Below are 17,672 nucleotides of genomic sequence, written 5' to 3'. Positions count from 1 at the left end.
GGGTATTCCCTATTATTTATTCGGTGACCGATTCACATTTATCAAGTATACAGAGACCGCAAAATCCTCGCAAACTTTAATTACAAATCATTACTCAGGCAATTACTTTAACTATCGCGTACCTACCTACAGGTTCACGTTTCCTTATTTGATAAGACCGCAATTGATTTTAATGTTGTTTTCCAAACGCTTCCGTGAGAGAATCCCAACTTGAGACGTTTTGGCCAAATCTTACGAGCAGTTCCAATTTTCAAAAAGTTGTTATTGATGACTCCCAACGCAGTCATGGTGGAGAGTTTCCGGCATCAGATCTAGAGCATACATTTTTTAAAATATGAGAAGCTGGTGGTTACCTTCTTCGCCTAGAGGTCATCTTGCAATTCACATTTCAGCAACTTGCTCCATCCACCTGGTCAGTGATACCATCTCCATTTACGGTCGTTTCAGAAGAGCCACTTCGAAAGACGTCGCCATTCTTAGCGCAGGTGTTCTTCACGATTCAGCTTCGCGAGCCCAAATCGAAGCCGGACATCGAAAAACAAGCTACTTAAATTTACCTCCAATCTTATCACCTTCCCTGCGGTCTTCGAAACCAAGGGCAAGAATAAGATCGGGCGATTAACTACCCGCAATAACATTTATTTCATTTCCTCTCGAATCAATTAGGCAGGTAAAACCACACCGAAAGTTAGAACGAAAACAAACATTACGAGTATAGAAACCTCCTTCTTCTCCAAACTGGATCTAAAAGTGTCTATACGGTACCAAGATGTTCTTTAAGAGGAGCTTAGAAGGGTCACTTAGCCAATTTTTTAATTGGGGACCTGAACACCAAATTTCCTGTACGTACACTCAGTAATTCCAAATTAAATTCGAAATTACCGACTTAAATTAGGAAATTCCGGCTTTAATTCCTAAATACGAGTCCGTAGAAGAGCCACTTAACCATTTTTTTTCAATTAACGACCTGAACACATTAATTCCTGTACGTACACTCCGTAATTTCAAATTAAATTCGAAATTACCGACTTAAATTAGGAAATTCCGGCTTTAATTTCTAGATACAAGTGCGTAGAAGAGCCACAACCATTTTTTTTTAATTGGCGACCTGAACACATTAATTCCTGTACGTACACTCCGTAATTTCAAATTAAATTCGAAATTACCGACTTAAATTAGGAAATTCCGGCTTTAATTCCTAAATACGAGTGCATAGAAGAGCCACTTAACCATTTTTTTTAAATTGGCGACCTGAACACATTAATTCCTGTACGTACACTCAGTAATTCCAAATTAAATTCGAAATTACCGACTTAAAGTAGGAAATTCCGGCTTTAATTACTAATTACGAGTGCATAGAAGAGCTACTTAACCATTTTTTTTTTATTAACGACCTGAACACATTAATTCCTGTACGTACACTCAGTAATTCAAAATTAAATTCGAAATTACCGACGTACAGTAGGTAATTCTGGCTTTAATTCCTAAATACGAGTGCATATAGAAGAGCCACTTAACCATTTTTTTTAAATTGGCGACCTGAACACATTAATTCCTGTACGTACACTCAGTAATTTCAAATTAAATTAGAAATTATTGACTTAAAGTAGGAAATTACGGCTTTAATTACTAAATACGAGTGCGTAGAACAGCCACTTAACCATTTTTTTAAATTGGCGACCTGAACACATTAATTCCTGTACGTACAGTCGTACACTCAGGAATTTCAAATTAAATTCGAAATTATTGACTTAAAGTAGGAAATTACGGCTTTAATTACTAAATACGAGTGCGTAGAACAGCCACTTAACCCTTTTTTTAAATTGGCGACCTGAACACCAAATTTCCTCTACGTATACTCAGTAATTTTAAATTAAATTCGAAATTATTGACTTAAAGTAGGAAATTACGGCTTTAATTACTAAATACGATTACGTAGAAGAGCCACTTAACAATTTTTTTTTAATTGGCGACCTGAACACATTAATTCCTGTACGTACACTCAGTAATTCAAAATTAAATTCGAAATTACCGACGTACAGTAGGTAATTCTGGCTTTAATTCCTAAATACGAGTGCATATAGAAGAGCCACTTAACCATTTTTTTTAAATTGGCGACCTGAACACATTAATTCCTGTACGTACACTCAGTAATTTCAAATTAAATTAGAAATTATTGACTTAAAGTAGGAAATTACGGCTTTAATTACTAAATACGAGTGCGTAGAAGAGCCACTTAACAATTTTTTTTAATTGGCGACCTGAACACATTAATTCCTGTACGTACAGTCGTACACTCAGGAATTTCAAATTAAATTCGAAATTATTGACTTAAAGTAGGAAATTACGGCTTTAATTACTAAATACGAGTGCGTAGAACAGCCACTTAACCCTTTTTTTAAATTGGCGACCTGAACACCAAATTTCCTCTACGTATACTCAGTAATTTTAAATTAAATTCGAAATTATTGACTTAAAGTAGGAAATTACGGCTTTAATTACTAAATACGTTTACGTAGAAGAGTCACTTAACAAATTTTTTTTAATTGGCGACCTGAACACATTAATTCCTGTACGTACACTCAGTAATTCCAAACTAAATTAGAAATTATTGACTTAAAGTAGGAAATTACGGCTTTAATTACTAAATACGATTACGTAGAAGAGCCACTTAACAATTTTTTTTTAATTGGCGACCTGAACACATTAATTCCTGTACGTACACTCAGTAATTTCAAATTAAATTAGAAATTATTGACTTAAAGTAGGAAATTACGGCTTCAATTCCTAAATACGAGTTCGTAGAAGAGCCACTTAACCATTTTTTTTAAATTGGCAACCTGAACACATTAATTCCTTTACGTACACTCAGTAATTTCAAATTAAATTAGAAATTATTGACTTAAAGTAGGAAATTCCTTCTTTAATTACTAAATACGAGTGCGTAGAACAGCCACTTAACCATTTTTTTAAATTGGCGACCTGAACACCAAATTTCCTCTACGTATACTTAAATTAAATTCGAAATTATTGACTTAAAGTAGGAAATTACGACTTTAATTACTAAATACGAGTCCGTAGAAGAGCCACTTAACCATTTTTTTTAAATTGGCGGGCATTTTCCCAATATTTGAAGTTAGGAACGAGATTTTGAAAAACGATTTTCACTGGCCTCTTTGGATGTTATTTGGCCACTTTTTCATAAAGAAAAAGTCATATCATTCAATTTTAATTTTTTTGATTTTTTTAGGATTTTGGGTTATAGTGTCAAAACTAACCCCCTAGCGGAGAAGGATTCAACTAAATTGACTATATTTTGGTTGATTCCCATTGCCCAAAGGATGCTCTTTTCAACTATACCAAATTTGTTAAAATCGGCCAAACGGTTAAGAAGTTAAAGGAGGTTATTGCAAAAACAATTGAACGCCCCACACCATCTTTGTTTTTGAAATAACTGAGTTTTGTTTTTACGAAAATGATAGATAAACTGGTTCTCTTTAAAAATACGAAAAAATAATGTTATGTTATTATGCGAAATTGAAAGAAAATGCAATTTTAAAATTTAAGATGGCAGTTACGCCCTCTGTTGGTCATTTTTAGAACTTGAAAATATTTTCCAGCGATTCTTCATGGCCGATTTACCCAATAATTTTCATACGAAGGACGGTTCTCGAAATATGGCCGAGGAACAGTCTTATTGGGTCACCAGGTACATACGTGAACGGAAACGAGGCGGAGTGGGTGTGAGAGATGTGAGAATGACGACTCAAGGGAGGACGAGTGAAGGAGTAGGAGTAAACAAGTCGTAAAGAAATCAGGGGTTGGAACCCATATGAAATATAGGTTTCGGTTCCGGATCTGTCGCTTCAGTAATTTTCGGTTTTGGTTCCGGTTCCGTTTTTCTTCGGTTTGTACATTATCTATTTCTTTCCTCGTACACTCTTCAACCCTCTTACTGTTTTTGATTTTAACGTGTCTATTCTACCTACAAGAGAGAGAGAGAACCGAAAAATACCGGTTCTTTGGCACTAATAATAAGGGTACCGGTATCGGTTCCAAATGAAGCGCTTATTATAAATGCAAAGACTTCCGGTACCGGTACTTTTCGGTTCCGGTACCAACCCCTGGAAGAAATAAGGAAGGTACCACGGCCCTGGGTTATACGTACCTTCCCACTAAAACAAATACCTGCAGCATGCCTATTGTATTTATTAAAAGTGAGATTTTAAATACACATTTGAAAAGCAATAAATAAAGTACGGCGTTAACACAAACAAGCTTAATCTTCGTCATCGTACACGTCGACCTTTACGCTACCGGTGATGTCCATTAGTTCTCTCGCCGCGAAGGTGGCGACGATCGTCTGCTCGCCGGCCACTTGCGGTACCATCTGCGTCTCGACCTCGACGAGACCGCCGGGTCCGACGTCTCTGTGGCCGATCCCCTGGTTCCTCACCAGCGACGGCCCGGCCAGTTGGAATTTGCAATTGGTCAGCCGCTTCTTTAGCGGATTGACGAAGGACAGCTTCACGAGGACCGGCTTCTTAATCGGGATCGTTTTCGATGGCATCTGGGGAAAGGCGAACGTAACGGTTACTGGCAGAGGGCGTGGTAAGTACCTGAATTTGAATTGTAGGCTTGACCACCTGGAAGTCGTCCTCGTCGGCCCACGTTTCTTTGGTCTCGTCCACTGTAGCTATGGCGTAGATTTTCATGATGCAGTACTCCACCAGCTTGTTCAGGTAATCGTCCGCTCGTATTTCCAGTCGCATGGTTTCGGCTGAGAAACAGAGTGAAATGCAAATTTGATTGGCCGTTGAGACTTACTCGATCTTGGTGGCACGCTAAAGCTTCCCTCCGCCTTTTTGATCAGCTTTGCCTTAACCCCAGTGTAAAAGACACTGGACGAGGATAAAACCGCTCGAATGTGCCGAACTTCGTCGCTTTTGTTGTTGATGTTGACCACAATCTCGTAGTCCTCCCCGATTTTTATTTTATCCAAATCGACCAGGTCGAAGTCGACATCCGCCTTGATGTTCTCCGGCACGCTGAAGAAGCTGCAATCGGGAAAGGTGAGCAGATCAATTTTCATTCGCCAGACTCACCTTTGCGCGGATTTCAGTCCTCGGACCGCGTTCATCAGGGAGACGCGCTCGAATTCGGTACCCTCCTTCGCCTTGTACTCCAAGGTGATGTCCTCGCGATCCTTGTCGCCGTTGGGGTCGAACAAAAACGGCTTCTTGGTCAGAATCATTCGTCCGATACTGGAAGTCGAGCAATTCAGTCGTCGCTTGTAACGGGGGAACTTACTGGTATTTGTTGCAGTAGATTCTTGCGTAACCCATCGGGGCGTTGGGGTCCTCCTTCCAGCGCATCAAATCTGCGTTCACTGACGCGACCATGAAGGCGACGTCGTAGTTGAACCCCACCTTCCCCTGCTTGATCGCCTCGAGAGAAGTCGGACCGCACTGGTAGACGCCATCTGACGTCTCCTGGGGCGTCGCGTCTATGGCCTGCCAGCCTCCGTACCCTACACAAGAAGAGTTCAATGGCGTTTTTTGGAGTTTACGAAACCTAACCCGTTGGCAAATCGGGTCTCGCCATGTAGACGTCATTCCACACGTGGTAATTCCAGATGGAGTCCTCGCCGGTGGGGTTCGTCGGATCGAAGTCCAATTCCTCGTCGTTCGTGTCGTAGTACTTGTCGATGGAGAGGCTCGCGTTCGTGTCGTGAGCCGACACCAAATTGGAGACGACTCTGGACGGAATCCCAAGCGCTCTGCAAACTAATAGAGAAGTTAACGCGTCGGCCGCCAACGCCCGATTTACTCGTGGTGGTCACCCCGGAAAACACCCAGCACTGTCCGTAGCACACGGACTCCTCGTTCTGCAGGTACTCCTCCAGAATGGGAACGGAGCCCGTCCAGCTCGCCGGCGCTGTACCGTCGCCGTAATCGCCGTCCCACCTCCCCACCAAAATGCCATCGTCATCGTTACTGTTCACCATCTTCGAGATTAATCGCGTGGATTTGATGGGATCGCCGCGGCTCGTGTCGGAGAAGCCAGACTTGGAAAACATAAGCATGGCGGCCGGAAGTACGCTCTTGTCAAACTGGCCGAAGACCCACTCGCGTCCACGACTTGACCCGTACGGGCCCACCCATATCTTTCCGACGTCCGCCAAAATGTACTCGTCCAAAAATCGCTCTTCGGGCATGAAGACCAAATCCTCTACGGGTACGGCGGCGGTTAAGCGCGGGAGTTGTAGGGGACGACTTACCGCAACACCAAGGGTTGTAGAGGATGTAGACGTCTTTGTCGTAATTGAAGACGCGACGGTCGGTCGTCGAGAACGCGCCGGTCTCGACCTGCAGCTTCCAGTTGCCGACGGGACAGTGGACCGCGGCCATCACCTCGATCGTCACGCTGTCGGGACCTTCGGATTTGATTCCGGCGTACCACTCCTTCCTGTCCTGCGCCGGCTCTCTCGTTCGCGGCTCCACGCGAATGATCGCCTTCGTCCCCTTGATCGAGTGAGCTCGCGGACCTAAAGGAAGTGGGCGAATCAGCGGCTAACTGGGATTGAGGGAACGTACCGAAGTTGAAAACTAGACGAATGACGTCGCGGCTTCGATCGTAACCTCGATTGCGGAAGCGGAGAACCATCGAGAACTTAAAGCCGCGCCGCAGGACCGGCGTCGGATCGTCCTGGTGGACCAGCTCGTATTTGTCCGTTTTGTGCGGTACGGCGTTCTCCAACGGGTAGAGGTTTACCATGCCGGTGTCGAGGAGCGCCATCTGGTGATTAAAGAACGAACTGAACAAATTTCGTCAAATAATTATACGTGGTTAGTGCACTGCATTTGGGAAAAGTCAACTAACTTCTTTGGGTGAATGACACAATACTTCTTATCGCTCGGTATTAACTGTATGTTTTGAACGAGAGTAAAATCATCTCATGCGTAACGCTCGGCAGCCGAAGGTGAGCTCGGCCCGCTCGCCTGGCTCACAATTGCGCATTTGTCCATTTGAAAGGAAATATGGCATTAAAATCGTCCATTAATAGAACGCCCTTCGATTATGATGACGCGGGTTCGAACCACCAAAGCGCGCGCGTTTTTTTTTCATAATAGATATAGATATAGATATATGTTGTTGTGAGACCTAACCTTCACTTCTGGGAATCCGACGATTTACCTCTAGCTAGCTCAGTTGTAATTAAAATGAAAACAAAATTTTTATCCGCATCTCAAGGTCCAGCTGGATTCTGCCACCCTACAGCATTCCAACAATGACATAAATAGGTGTGTTATCGATATAGATGTAGAAAAGTCGTTTATTCGAGATAACACATTATACATATAGAAAATACAAATAAAAATAAACGTCTACGCTTCATGCTTTAAGAGTCTTGAATGCCTGCATTGCGTCATTTCACCTTCTTTCCTCAGTTCGCTCCCACCGATATTAATTCTCGGTTTCCGGCGTGACGTCAACATCCGGGTTCTCCTGACAATTTCGCGTCCCCGCGTAATCGGTCACGACGTAGTCCTCCAGCCTCGATGGTAACTTCCTTACGCGAGTCGGCCGAACTGGCTGGTAAACAAATTCTTCTGCTTCTGAAGAGCAGTCGTCGTTTACCGCTCGTTCTTCCTGATCGCGGTCGTTCGTTGGGTACGTTGTGTTGTCTAATTCCTGTTCCAATTCTTCTTCCGACTCGTCTTCGTCTTCCGTGTCCTCGTGGTTTTTGTAGGATTTTAACTGAGATACATGCGCGGTTGTTATGAAAGCACGTCTTCCTTCGGGTTGGATTTCAGCGACTCGATACGTGTCTCCTGGTAAAATTTGGGTCACGGTTAAAGGTCCCCTATACTTCGCCTGTAATTTGGTAGATTCTCCCGTTACTTCCGGAGCTCGGCGCATAAAAACCAATTCGCCTACATCGTAATTGTATCCCGTAGATTTCTTTTTATTAAAGTACGATGTTTGCTTCTCTTGCTCACGCGTAACTCGATCACGTATTTGTTTATGTGTGGACTCCCGTTCCTCTTTAAAATTACAATCTTCGTTCGCGTCGGGTGCCAACAAACGTAATTCGCCGTCTACATGGCGCGCCTTAAAACCATAAACAATCTCGAATGGCGTTTTCCCCGTAGTTTTATTCACCTGACAATTTAAATTTCTCTGAACTTCCCCAATTTTGGTGTCCCATTCGCGTGAGTCACTGTGCACTAACATACCACTGATAACTGGTATTATCACTCGATTCACTCGTTCAACCTGCCCGTTAGCCCTTGGATGGCGCGTCGAATTTAAAGTGTGTTTAATCCCGTTCATTTCACAAAATGTTTCGAATTCTCGCGAGGTAAAACACGTTCCCCGGTCTGTAATTACACGTTCTGGTAATCCGTAAAAATTCACATATTCCTGAAAAGCGGAAAGTACGCCCTTAGTCTTGGTACTCTTCACGGCCCACATTCGTACATATTTGGAAAATGCGTCCGTCGCTACTAGGAGATGTGTATTTCTCTTAGAAGTCGTCACAAATGGTCCTAGATGGTCCAAATGGATTCGTTCAAACGGCCGTGTTGGGAAAGGTATTGGGTGTAACAGTCCCTGTTGTTTACCCCCTGGGATTTTGTTTAAGGCACACGCTAAGCACGCTCGGATGTGTTGTCTCGCATATCGGCGCACTCCTGCAAACCAGTACAATTCCAAAATTTTGTCGACAGTACGGTCTAACGCAAAATGGCCTAGCTGGTCGTGAAATTTTATAAGAATCGTTTTTCTCATGGATTTCGGAATTACGTATAATTTTCTTGTTTCTCCCTGAATCTTCACCTTTCGTAATAACCTCCCCCCTTCCAGCACGTAATCTTGCACTAGCTGCCTTTCGTCTGCCGTGACGTCATCCTTGCGCTGCAGAATCTCGATGAATTTTTTCAATTCCTTGTCCCCGCGTTGAATTAGCAAAATGTAGTCTTCGTAGCTCATCTGCTGGAAAACCACGCCTCTGCTCTCGGTTTCCTCTTCCACGCTTCCCGGTTCTTCGGTGGGTGATCGAGACAAAGCGTCCACGTGCTCCATACGAGTTCCCGGTCGATGTTTTATTTCACAATCGTATTCCGACAAAATATAATACCACCTGGCGATCTGCGGGTTAGCTGTTCGTTGGGCGTTCAAATACGTAAGAGCTTGGCAGTCCGTGATTATTTCAAAATGGATACCAATCAAATACGGGCGTAGACGATTCACGCAAAACACGATGGCCATTAGTTCTAATTTACTGGAATGGTAATTGCGTTCCACGTCTGTAGTTTTCTTTGAAAGATAATAAACTGCTCTCCACGCGTTATCCGATCCCTTTTGCATCAAAATTCCTGCAAGTCCGTCGGCTGACGCATCACAATGTAACTGGGTCGAAAACCTCGGGTCATAAATTGCAAGCGTAGGTTCCCTCGTGAGTGCGTCTCGCAGAAATTCAAACGCGGATTGTTCCTCTATTCCCCATTTAAATGGGATTTCCTTTTTCGTTAAGTTTGTTAAAGGTCGCGCGCGTTCTGCGTACCGATGCACAAACCGTCTAAAATATCCCGTTAATCCCAAATAGCGTCTTACCTCGTGTGGATTTTTGGGCGGCGGGTAATTTTCTATTGCACTTGTCTTTAATCGTCCTGGCTTCACGGTACCGTTAGAAACCACGTATCCTAAAAACTCAATTTCTACTTGTCCGAATACGCACTTTCGCAAATTCAAAGTTAAGTTTGCCTTGCGTAATTCGCACAATACCTTTCGAAGGTCCTCGCACATTTCACTCCAATTTCGTCCCGGCACTAAAATGTCATCCATGAACCACACTACATTCGAATTCTTAATTGGTCCTAATACCATTTGCATAAGTCGCGAAAACACAAACGGAGCATTCGTAAGTCCAAATATCATTCGTTCGAACCGTCCTGTTTCGTCACTCGTAATAAATGCCGTTTTTTCCTTGGCGCGTTCTGTAAGTGGCACCTGAAGATACCCGCTCATTAGATCCAAAGATGTAAACACTTTGCAGCCCGACAGTTTCTCAAACATCTCGTCCATGTTTGGCAACGGAAAATTTTGTCTTGCGGTCTGAGCATTTAATTTCCTGTAATCTACCACGAGTCTTGGTTCCCCACTCTTCTTTTGCACCAAGTGGACCGGTGATGCATATGGAGACTCCGTTTCGGTAACGATACCAAGGTCTTTCCATTCACGCACAATTTTCTTAGTGATCTCCCGTTCAACCGCACTTTGACGTACCGGCGCACTTCGAACTGGTCGATCGCTGTCCTCTATGTCCATTTCTAGTAAATTCGTGCACCGAACTTCGCGAATTGACGTAGCGAAACAATCGCGGAACTCATTAACCAAATCCAGCACTTGCGTCGCTTGCTCGTTGGTGACGTCCTTTGGTAAATTCAAATCGTTTCGCGTGATATTACTCAAAGTCAAAGATTCGTTTTTCACCCCCACGTAGTTCGCGTTTTCGTTGCCTCGAACGTATCCTATTACCTGCCCTGCACGCACTTTCACGTTCTCGTCAATGATCACGGGTACCGAATGCTCTTTTCCCGCTGCGTCGACTTGGATCACGTTAACTTCTCCACGTTTGAGATCGGAGTTCTTCATAACCGTAAGTGGTACTCGTCGCGTTTTTCTCTCGTTTAGATGCTTGAAAACGTCGTCGTCGTGGCTTCCAAACACCAGGCTGTCACCTACTTTATAATACGCTACGTGTGATTGTTCTGTGTATGAACGTCCCACAATAACGTCCGCGGTCTGGACACCTTCTTCAACGAGCCATAGTTCTACGTTTGCCTTCACACCATCTACCTGGAGAATCGCGTTCACCTTTGCGTTGCACACTACCGCTGGTTGCGTTGTACTACCAAATGCGTATAGAGGTAATTGTGCCCTTTCGGGTTTTAATCCTTCGCGCTCCACAACTTCCTTCCTTATGGTGCAGATGCTACTCCCTCCGTCGATCATACCGGATAGAAAATGGACGTCATCGACCGTCACGTCCTTCAGATATTTTAGAGCCTTCGCGTCCTCCACAAGATGTACCCGTGCGGCGGTTTCCGTTTTTTTTGTGTCGTCGTTCGTGTGGTTTTGTTTTCTCGGTTTATCACAATCTCTGGATAGATGTCCATAGAGGTTACAATTGTAACATTTTGGCTCGCCCTTGTCGTTCCACCGTAGAGAGCGTTTTGGTGTCGTTGTTGAAGCCTTACCCTTGCTGCTTGCAGTCTCGTCCGGATGAACCTCTTTCTTCGGTTCGTCGGTTTTCCGTGTATGCGCTGATTTCGTGGGGTCGTTGCCGTTACGATGTATCCGTTCCAGGGATAGAATGTCATGTAGAAGCTCGTCTGCGTCCACGTGGAATTTTGTCAGCAATGCACTTTTGCTTTCGGCTCGCGCTAATCCCGTTAGAATCTGCTCTTTGGCCTCGATGAAGTCAAGATTTACGTCACGACACATTTTATACTTTTCGTGAAAATACGTCGAGATATCCTCCTTCGACCTTTGCGTTCTTGTTCGCATCGCCTCCCAAAGCTCTGTGGTGCTCGCCTTCCTGCAGAACGTTTTCTCGAAAGCGTGTTCGAAGTTTTCCCACGTTTGCAGCTGACCGTCTCGCGCATCGTGCCATGCCTTTGCCGCTCCTCGTAGATGGATCCTCGCGGTTTCCAACTTAACTTCGTCGGACCACCGATGCATCGATCCGCTTGCCTTTATACCATGGAGCCATTCTTTGGCGACAGTTCCGTACTTTTCGCCGTTGTACGTACCTACGCCTTTCGTCAAGTCCGGCATCACATGATAAGTCGTTGCAATTGGTGTCGTTGGTTGTGGCATCGTTGCAGAAGCTAACCGTTCCATCATTTGACCCATTAGTCGTGTTTGCGTAACTAGAAGTTGCACCAGGTCCACGTTTTCCGTTTGCCCAGCAAACGCACTTGCAGTAGCGCACGGATCAGAAACTTCGTTTTCGTCGCCATATTGGACCCCGTACTCGTTCGTTCCATTCATTTCGTTTCAATTCACTGTGTAGGTCTTATCGCACTTCTGATTTTGTTATCGATATAGATGTAGAAAAAGTCGTTTATTCGAGATAACACATTATACATATAGAAAATACAAATAAAAATAAACGTCTACGCTTCATGCTTTAAGAGTCTTGAATGCCTGCATTGCGTCATTTCACCTTCTTTCCTCAGTTCGCTCCCACCGATATTAATTCTCGGTTTCCGGCCGGCGTGACGTCAACATATTGCACTTTTCACAATTAACGTCACTACCATCTACTACGCCAGCTCTGTTAGGGACTGTATTGCATAATTAATTAACGAAACATATCCCTGGTCCAAAATAAGGGTGAAAATCAATTTTTATTAGCGCATTTTTTCCTAATGATAAAAACTTCGAGGGTAAATTTACAGAGGACGAATATTCTGGAGGTGCATTATCATATAATGGACTAATGCCCTCTATAGTCAATCCCAACGGTATTTCTGAGGTGAATTTATCCATGGACTTGTTTTCTTGGGGGCGACTTTACTAGAGAGAATTTTGGGACGAATCGTCCTACAATCTTGGATCATACATCTAAGCCTACAATCGAAAGTGAACGTACGTACCTAAGTCTAATGTGTAACAATCATAAAGTGATTAATAAATTTTAAGGTAGGTTTATGGGGAAATTCTGTATATTGTACCTACTGTCAATTCCCTAAGTAACATGTACGGTAAAAGACCTTAGGTGGAACAGATAAGGGGATATTTTAAACCGAAATAGCTAAATTACATCCTACAATAAAGGAACTCCTACTAACATTCAGAGGCACTCGTAGACTCATCATACGTTGTCGATGTTTATACCTTCTTGGTCAATGACTAATGGGGAGCGAAACGGAGGTTAACTTACAATGAAAATCCTAGATAATGTAAGAAGAATCAAGCAATTTTGCATTTTCCCTTCCTCCGATATTCCATATTTTCGAGATATCTATACAGGGTGGTGACTTGCGTAACGCATCATAGGGATTTCAATGTAAATTTCATAACAATCAACGTCAATCAACCGTATTAGTTTTCAATTTTTTGCAAAATAAAGACGGAAAATTGGGAAAATAAAACCCGCATCTTTTTCAATAATCTGTGACGCCATGGAATCTTATAATACAAAAACTACCCCAATATCCGTCATGCCATGGAATGTCTGCTATACCTAAAACAAATCAAATTCTATCAAAAAGTATTATATTTAGAACAGCGAATTCAACATAAAGAAAGACCAAATTACTAAAAACGGTTTCCTAATATATAGTCTGGTCAAAGTACACAAAATATCCGTAAAATGCAGCAAAAAGTAAAAACCTTTTGGAAATTCAAATTTAGGTAGTTAAAAGGATATGAGAAAATCTTTACCAATTTAGGTAAGCAATTTTCTGGAAGAACTTTGGTCGAAAATTTTGATATTTGTTTTTTCACTCTAATTGTTTAAATCTCGGTTTAAATAATGATAATACAAAAAAATGTTCAAATCAAAAATTATAGCAAATGCATTTACCTACAAAATTTGTCTGAAAAGTTTTCTGATATCTTCATTAGTTTTTGAAATATACAAATTAAATTAAAGAGAGATTGTGTGTGAAGCAACCTTTGAATAGATTTGGTCCTATGGAATCAATAAAGTTAACTTTTACATGAACTAAAAAATTAAAGGGACAAGGGGGTCCAAAATAGCAGCAGAGCTACACGGAATCGATCCAAGCGTTTGCCAGTTATCGTGATCATAGGCAAACGCACAGCCGGACACCAATAAACCTTATAAATCTTGCATGGATTTGCTCTGTTGCTTAATAAACAAAAATGCAAAGCGTGGGATACCTTGAAAGTAGTAATATATGGCCGCTTCTAAATCACACTAGATGAAAATCCCTAGAAAAGTCACTAGAATTGAGTGGTTATGAACTGTGGTACCGAGGTTTGCGCCTGTGCTAACGTCAAGGTCAAGGGGTCGAGGTTTGTGCTCGAGATAAAGTATCGGAGGTTTGCGTCCGAGCTAAAGTAATTTGGCTTGCGTCTGAGTCGAGAGTTCTTGTCGATGGTAGTGTACGGCCGATTCTAAATCACACTATATTCTAAATATGACTTTGAAGATGTGGTGGGGATTGACGCTTATATAAGCCTCTATATGTTCGTTACAAGGTGTACATGTATTAAAGATGTCGTGAATGGCATATGCTGAGGAATGAAAGTATATACTTCAAAGTATTTACAGATAAAGTTTCATTGAAATATATTAACTTTGTCAGTTTTTTCAGTGCATCACAACCTTCAAATTATTAATTTTTAAATCAAGCCTTTAATAAATTCGGCTCACGGGACGTTCGCGCGCACCCACGAATCGACTTTCGCGGAAATCAATTATATCTCGTACACTTTTCAATTTACAGAAAAACTTTTCAGACAAATTTTGTAGATAAATGCATCAGCTACATTTTAATTGAAACTGTTTTCCGTATATTTAATATTTAAACAATTAGAGTGAAAAAACAAAAACAAAATTTTTCACTCGACAATTTTCCGGAAAATTGCATACCTATCTTCGTAAAGAATTTTTCATATTAAGCACAACCCTTTTGAATACTCAAATTTGAAATTTCAAGAGGTTTTTATTTTTTGTGAAGCTATATATGTGTACTTTGACCACGCTAATAACAATTTACAATAAATGTTCGAATAAGTCACCATTAACTGCAAGACAGTAACCAAGTCGATCATGAAATCCATTTCGAACTGCTGCTAATTGATAACTGGATATCTTTTTGTTTTAGAAAATTCCATGGCATCGCAGATTATTGAAAAAGATGCGGGTTTTATTTTTCCAATTTTCCGTCTTTATATGAAAAAAATTGAAAACTAATACGGTTGATTGACGTAAAAAAAATTTTCTACAAAAAACCTTAATACATTTTTGCTCTAAAATAATTTGGGGAGCCAATAATCGAATGTTATGAATTTTACATTGAAATCCCTATGATGCGTTACGCAAGTAGTGTATACATCTTGCGTTTTCAAATCGCTAGTAGACATATCTCGTCCAAACATCCTATAGTCGCCTTTTAAGAGTGCTATCCTCCGACAGTCCGCTCTTGAAATATGGGAAATTATAACGATTACGATGATTCAAAGAGGAAATCTGATCGGCACAAATTAATTTTTTTCGTTGACCTTTCTTAGAGATCATGAAAGACAGACGACTTTCTTAAGATCAATTCGTTACACTTCCCTGAACTTGAATTTTCCTTGGGACGACTTCTTGGCGAAAGAATAATCCAGCAAGAGCAAATTCCACATGGGCGAATTTCCCGGGCAGAGTATAGGTACTGCGGGTGAATCTTCCGCGGGCGAATTTTCCAAAGAGAATCTTCCTAAAACCGTTTATAAATCACAATCTTTATTAAGGATTCTGAGATTCTTTATAGTTTTGTATTGTCCGTCCGTCCTTGCTATAACTCTTTTTAAAAGTGGCCAATCGCGTTGAAATTTGGCGTACGGGGGTACCTACTTTTGATTTTCAGGAATCTGCCTCAACAGACACAAAAGATATAGGACTTCGAGGCAATAGGAATAACTGTGAGCTCAATGTATCAACATATTTCATTCCCTAGGTCATTATGGAGTTCGGCCTTGGCAAAATTATTCTTTACACATGAATTCGTTACCGACCGGTGTTACCGTTACAGTACACTACAATTTAAACTTTTGAACATTCGACCTGTCAAAACTAATGAAAACAAGAGATTATCCAAATAAAATCAGGATCTACTGAACCATCTTATAAATTTTACTTTCAATTATCTAACTACCAAAAATTGGATACGAAAAAATACAAAAGACCAAAAAGTTTCTAAACAAATAAGAACGTTAATTTTTTAGTTTACAATTTACCAGCAGCGTTGCGAAAAAAAGTTTAGGTGCAGAAAAATATGACCCCTTAAAAAACATCATCCCGTATATTCTCGCTACCACCAATTATGTACGAGTATAAGCCCTTCACCGTAACTTATATTCAGATATAAAAAGAAAACTTAATAAATCGTAAAAGTAACACCGTACAATGTGCATTGTACATAACCCAGAGAATAAAATACTCGGACTGCGATGGTTCGGTCATTTGATGCGGATGCTAGAGGATAGGTGGCCCAGGCTAATCTTTGGCTGGCAAGCACCAGGCAAAAACAAGCGTGGAAATCTAAGGCGCTTCTGGAATGAAGTCGTACGAAGAAATATGGATGAAAGGTACCTATAAGAAGGCACAGCTTTCGATAGAGAAAAAGAAGGAATTGCGTTGCGGGTAGACAGCAGTAGGTGTAAAATGAAAGTGCTATTGTACTTGTCTAACTAAAAAAAAACATAAAATCGTAACACCCCTGTAAATAGGCAACGAACAGTTTTTGTGGACCTACACGTTTATAGGAACTTTTAATCATAAAACAAGCCAAAGAATTAGCGTCTCCTGTATGTACATTATCTTTGGGAACACTCTGTATATATTTCCTCCAACGTCTTTCTCATATTCTATGAGCCAGTTTTGACTCCATCTTCATCAACAACCGTGATCATCAATAAGATCAGTCAGATCTTGTCCAGGTTACCGCACTCCCGTCTCCCTGTGTCGGTACCCTTTTCTGACGGTAGACAGTCATATAAATGCGCCATTTTGATGGATTTCATTCAAAACCCTCCACAAAAAAGTACTCCATTTTTGGGGCATTTTTGTCATAGTTTCAGCTTCTATTGGCGGCACGAGAAATAGAGACCGCGATTCGAGCTTTAAGAAACTTTAAACCCTGTGACAACTGACAAAATTCGTAACAGAAAGTATCTTTTGGACGCCCAAAGTCGACTACCCCTGGAAAGACACGCGCCCTGGTGGTTAATTTCTGCTCTAGTCAAAAAAACAAAATTCCGTCACGCAGAAGATATGAAAAAAATCACCACGTTCGTAAACCACGCACGGGGATGGCATCCAGATATCTCCAACCCCACACCATGTAGCCCTCGTTTCTAAAGTTATTAATTACACGGCCCGGTAGGTACACTCATCTTTCTACAAGCGATCTTCTAAGGGTCTTCATTTGCTACCAGCCGGCCAAAGTAAGGAGATTAAAAGCTACCTTTTTACAAATAAATATGCAAAAATGCGCTAAAAATTGGAGGATTCAGTTTTATTTGATGATAAAAAAGAAGAGACTGACTAACAATTTCACCTTCAGTTTGAAGTGGTTCCGCAATTTTGTTTGTAAAGTTAATCAAAACATAATTCAAATCTTTAGCACAATTTGCGCCAGAGTTGGACTGGGTCAAGCATAGAGTGACCCAGTGACCCGGTGACCCAGTTAGTTTACTGACCCAGTGACCCAGTTGACCCAGCTTGACCCGGTGACCCAGCTTTACTCAGTGACCCGTCTTGACCCGGTGGCCCAGTAATTAAATTATTGTTAGGTATCATCCAAAACAATTTCAAGTAACTTTTAATTTTAAAAAAAATTTCCTCAATAATATTCGGCAACAAGCACGTAGCCCAATTTCATTCAAGAGAACTAATACCTAAAAAAATCAAATGCATTTGT

At 41.6% G+C, this 17,672-nt stretch overlaps 1 protein-coding gene and 1 long non-coding RNA gene across 2 annotated transcripts; both read right to left on the bottom strand.

The window, feature by feature from the left end:
* LOC116173399 lies at nucleotides 1-507 on the bottom strand. Its single transcript, XR_004145933.1, has 2 exons — nucleotides 354-507; nucleotides 1-311 (listed from the first exon to the last, which is right to left on the bottom strand). It is a non-coding gene; the product is annotated as an uncharacterized LOC116173399 (long non-coding RNA).
* A 3,682-nt stretch (nucleotides 508-4,189) lies between these two features.
* On the bottom strand, nucleotides 4,190-6,794 carry LOC116173398 (hemocyte protein-glutamine gamma-glutamyltransferase-like). Its single transcript, XM_031490844.1, has 9 exons — nucleotides 6,597-6,794; nucleotides 6,281-6,547; nucleotides 5,830-6,231; nucleotides 5,580-5,786; nucleotides 5,311-5,530; nucleotides 5,106-5,264; nucleotides 4,828-5,057; nucleotides 4,620-4,780; nucleotides 4,190-4,570 (listed from the first exon to the last, which is right to left on the bottom strand). Exons 1-9 carry the CDS (start codon nucleotides 6,775-6,777, stop codon nucleotides 4,280-4,282), a joined length of 2,118 nt encoding a protein of 705 aa, XP_031346704.1. The 5' UTR covers nucleotides 6,778-6,794; the 3' UTR covers nucleotides 4,190-4,279.
* Nucleotides 6,795-17,672: the final 10,878 nt, after the last annotated feature.

This window comes from Photinus pyralis, unplaced genomic scaffold (assembly GCF_008802855.1).
Source record: "Photinus pyralis isolate 1611_PpyrPB1 unplaced genomic scaffold, Ppyr1.3 Ppyr1.4_LG6, whole genome shotgun sequence".
NCBI lineage: Eukaryota > Metazoa > Arthropoda > Insecta > Coleoptera > Lampyridae > Photinus > Photinus pyralis.
Note: the sequence above shows the minus strand (reverse complement) of the source record. Positions and strands in the feature narration are given on the sequence as shown.

Bases quoted from the DNA above. Each gene is read 5' to 3' on its own strand.
- LOC116173398 (XM_031490844.1), bottom strand. From the start codon at position 6,777: ATGGTAAACCTCTACCCGTTGGAGAACGCCGTACCGCACAAAACGGAC. The intron at 5,787-5,829 runs GTAAATCGGGCG...CTTCTCTATTAG, and splicing joins TTCCGGGGTGACCACCACGA to TTTGCAGAGCGCTTGGGATT. The intron at 4,571-4,619 runs GTACTTACCACG...GCCTTTCCCCAG, and splicing joins AGCCTACAATTCAAATTCAG to ATGCCATCGAAAACGATCCC.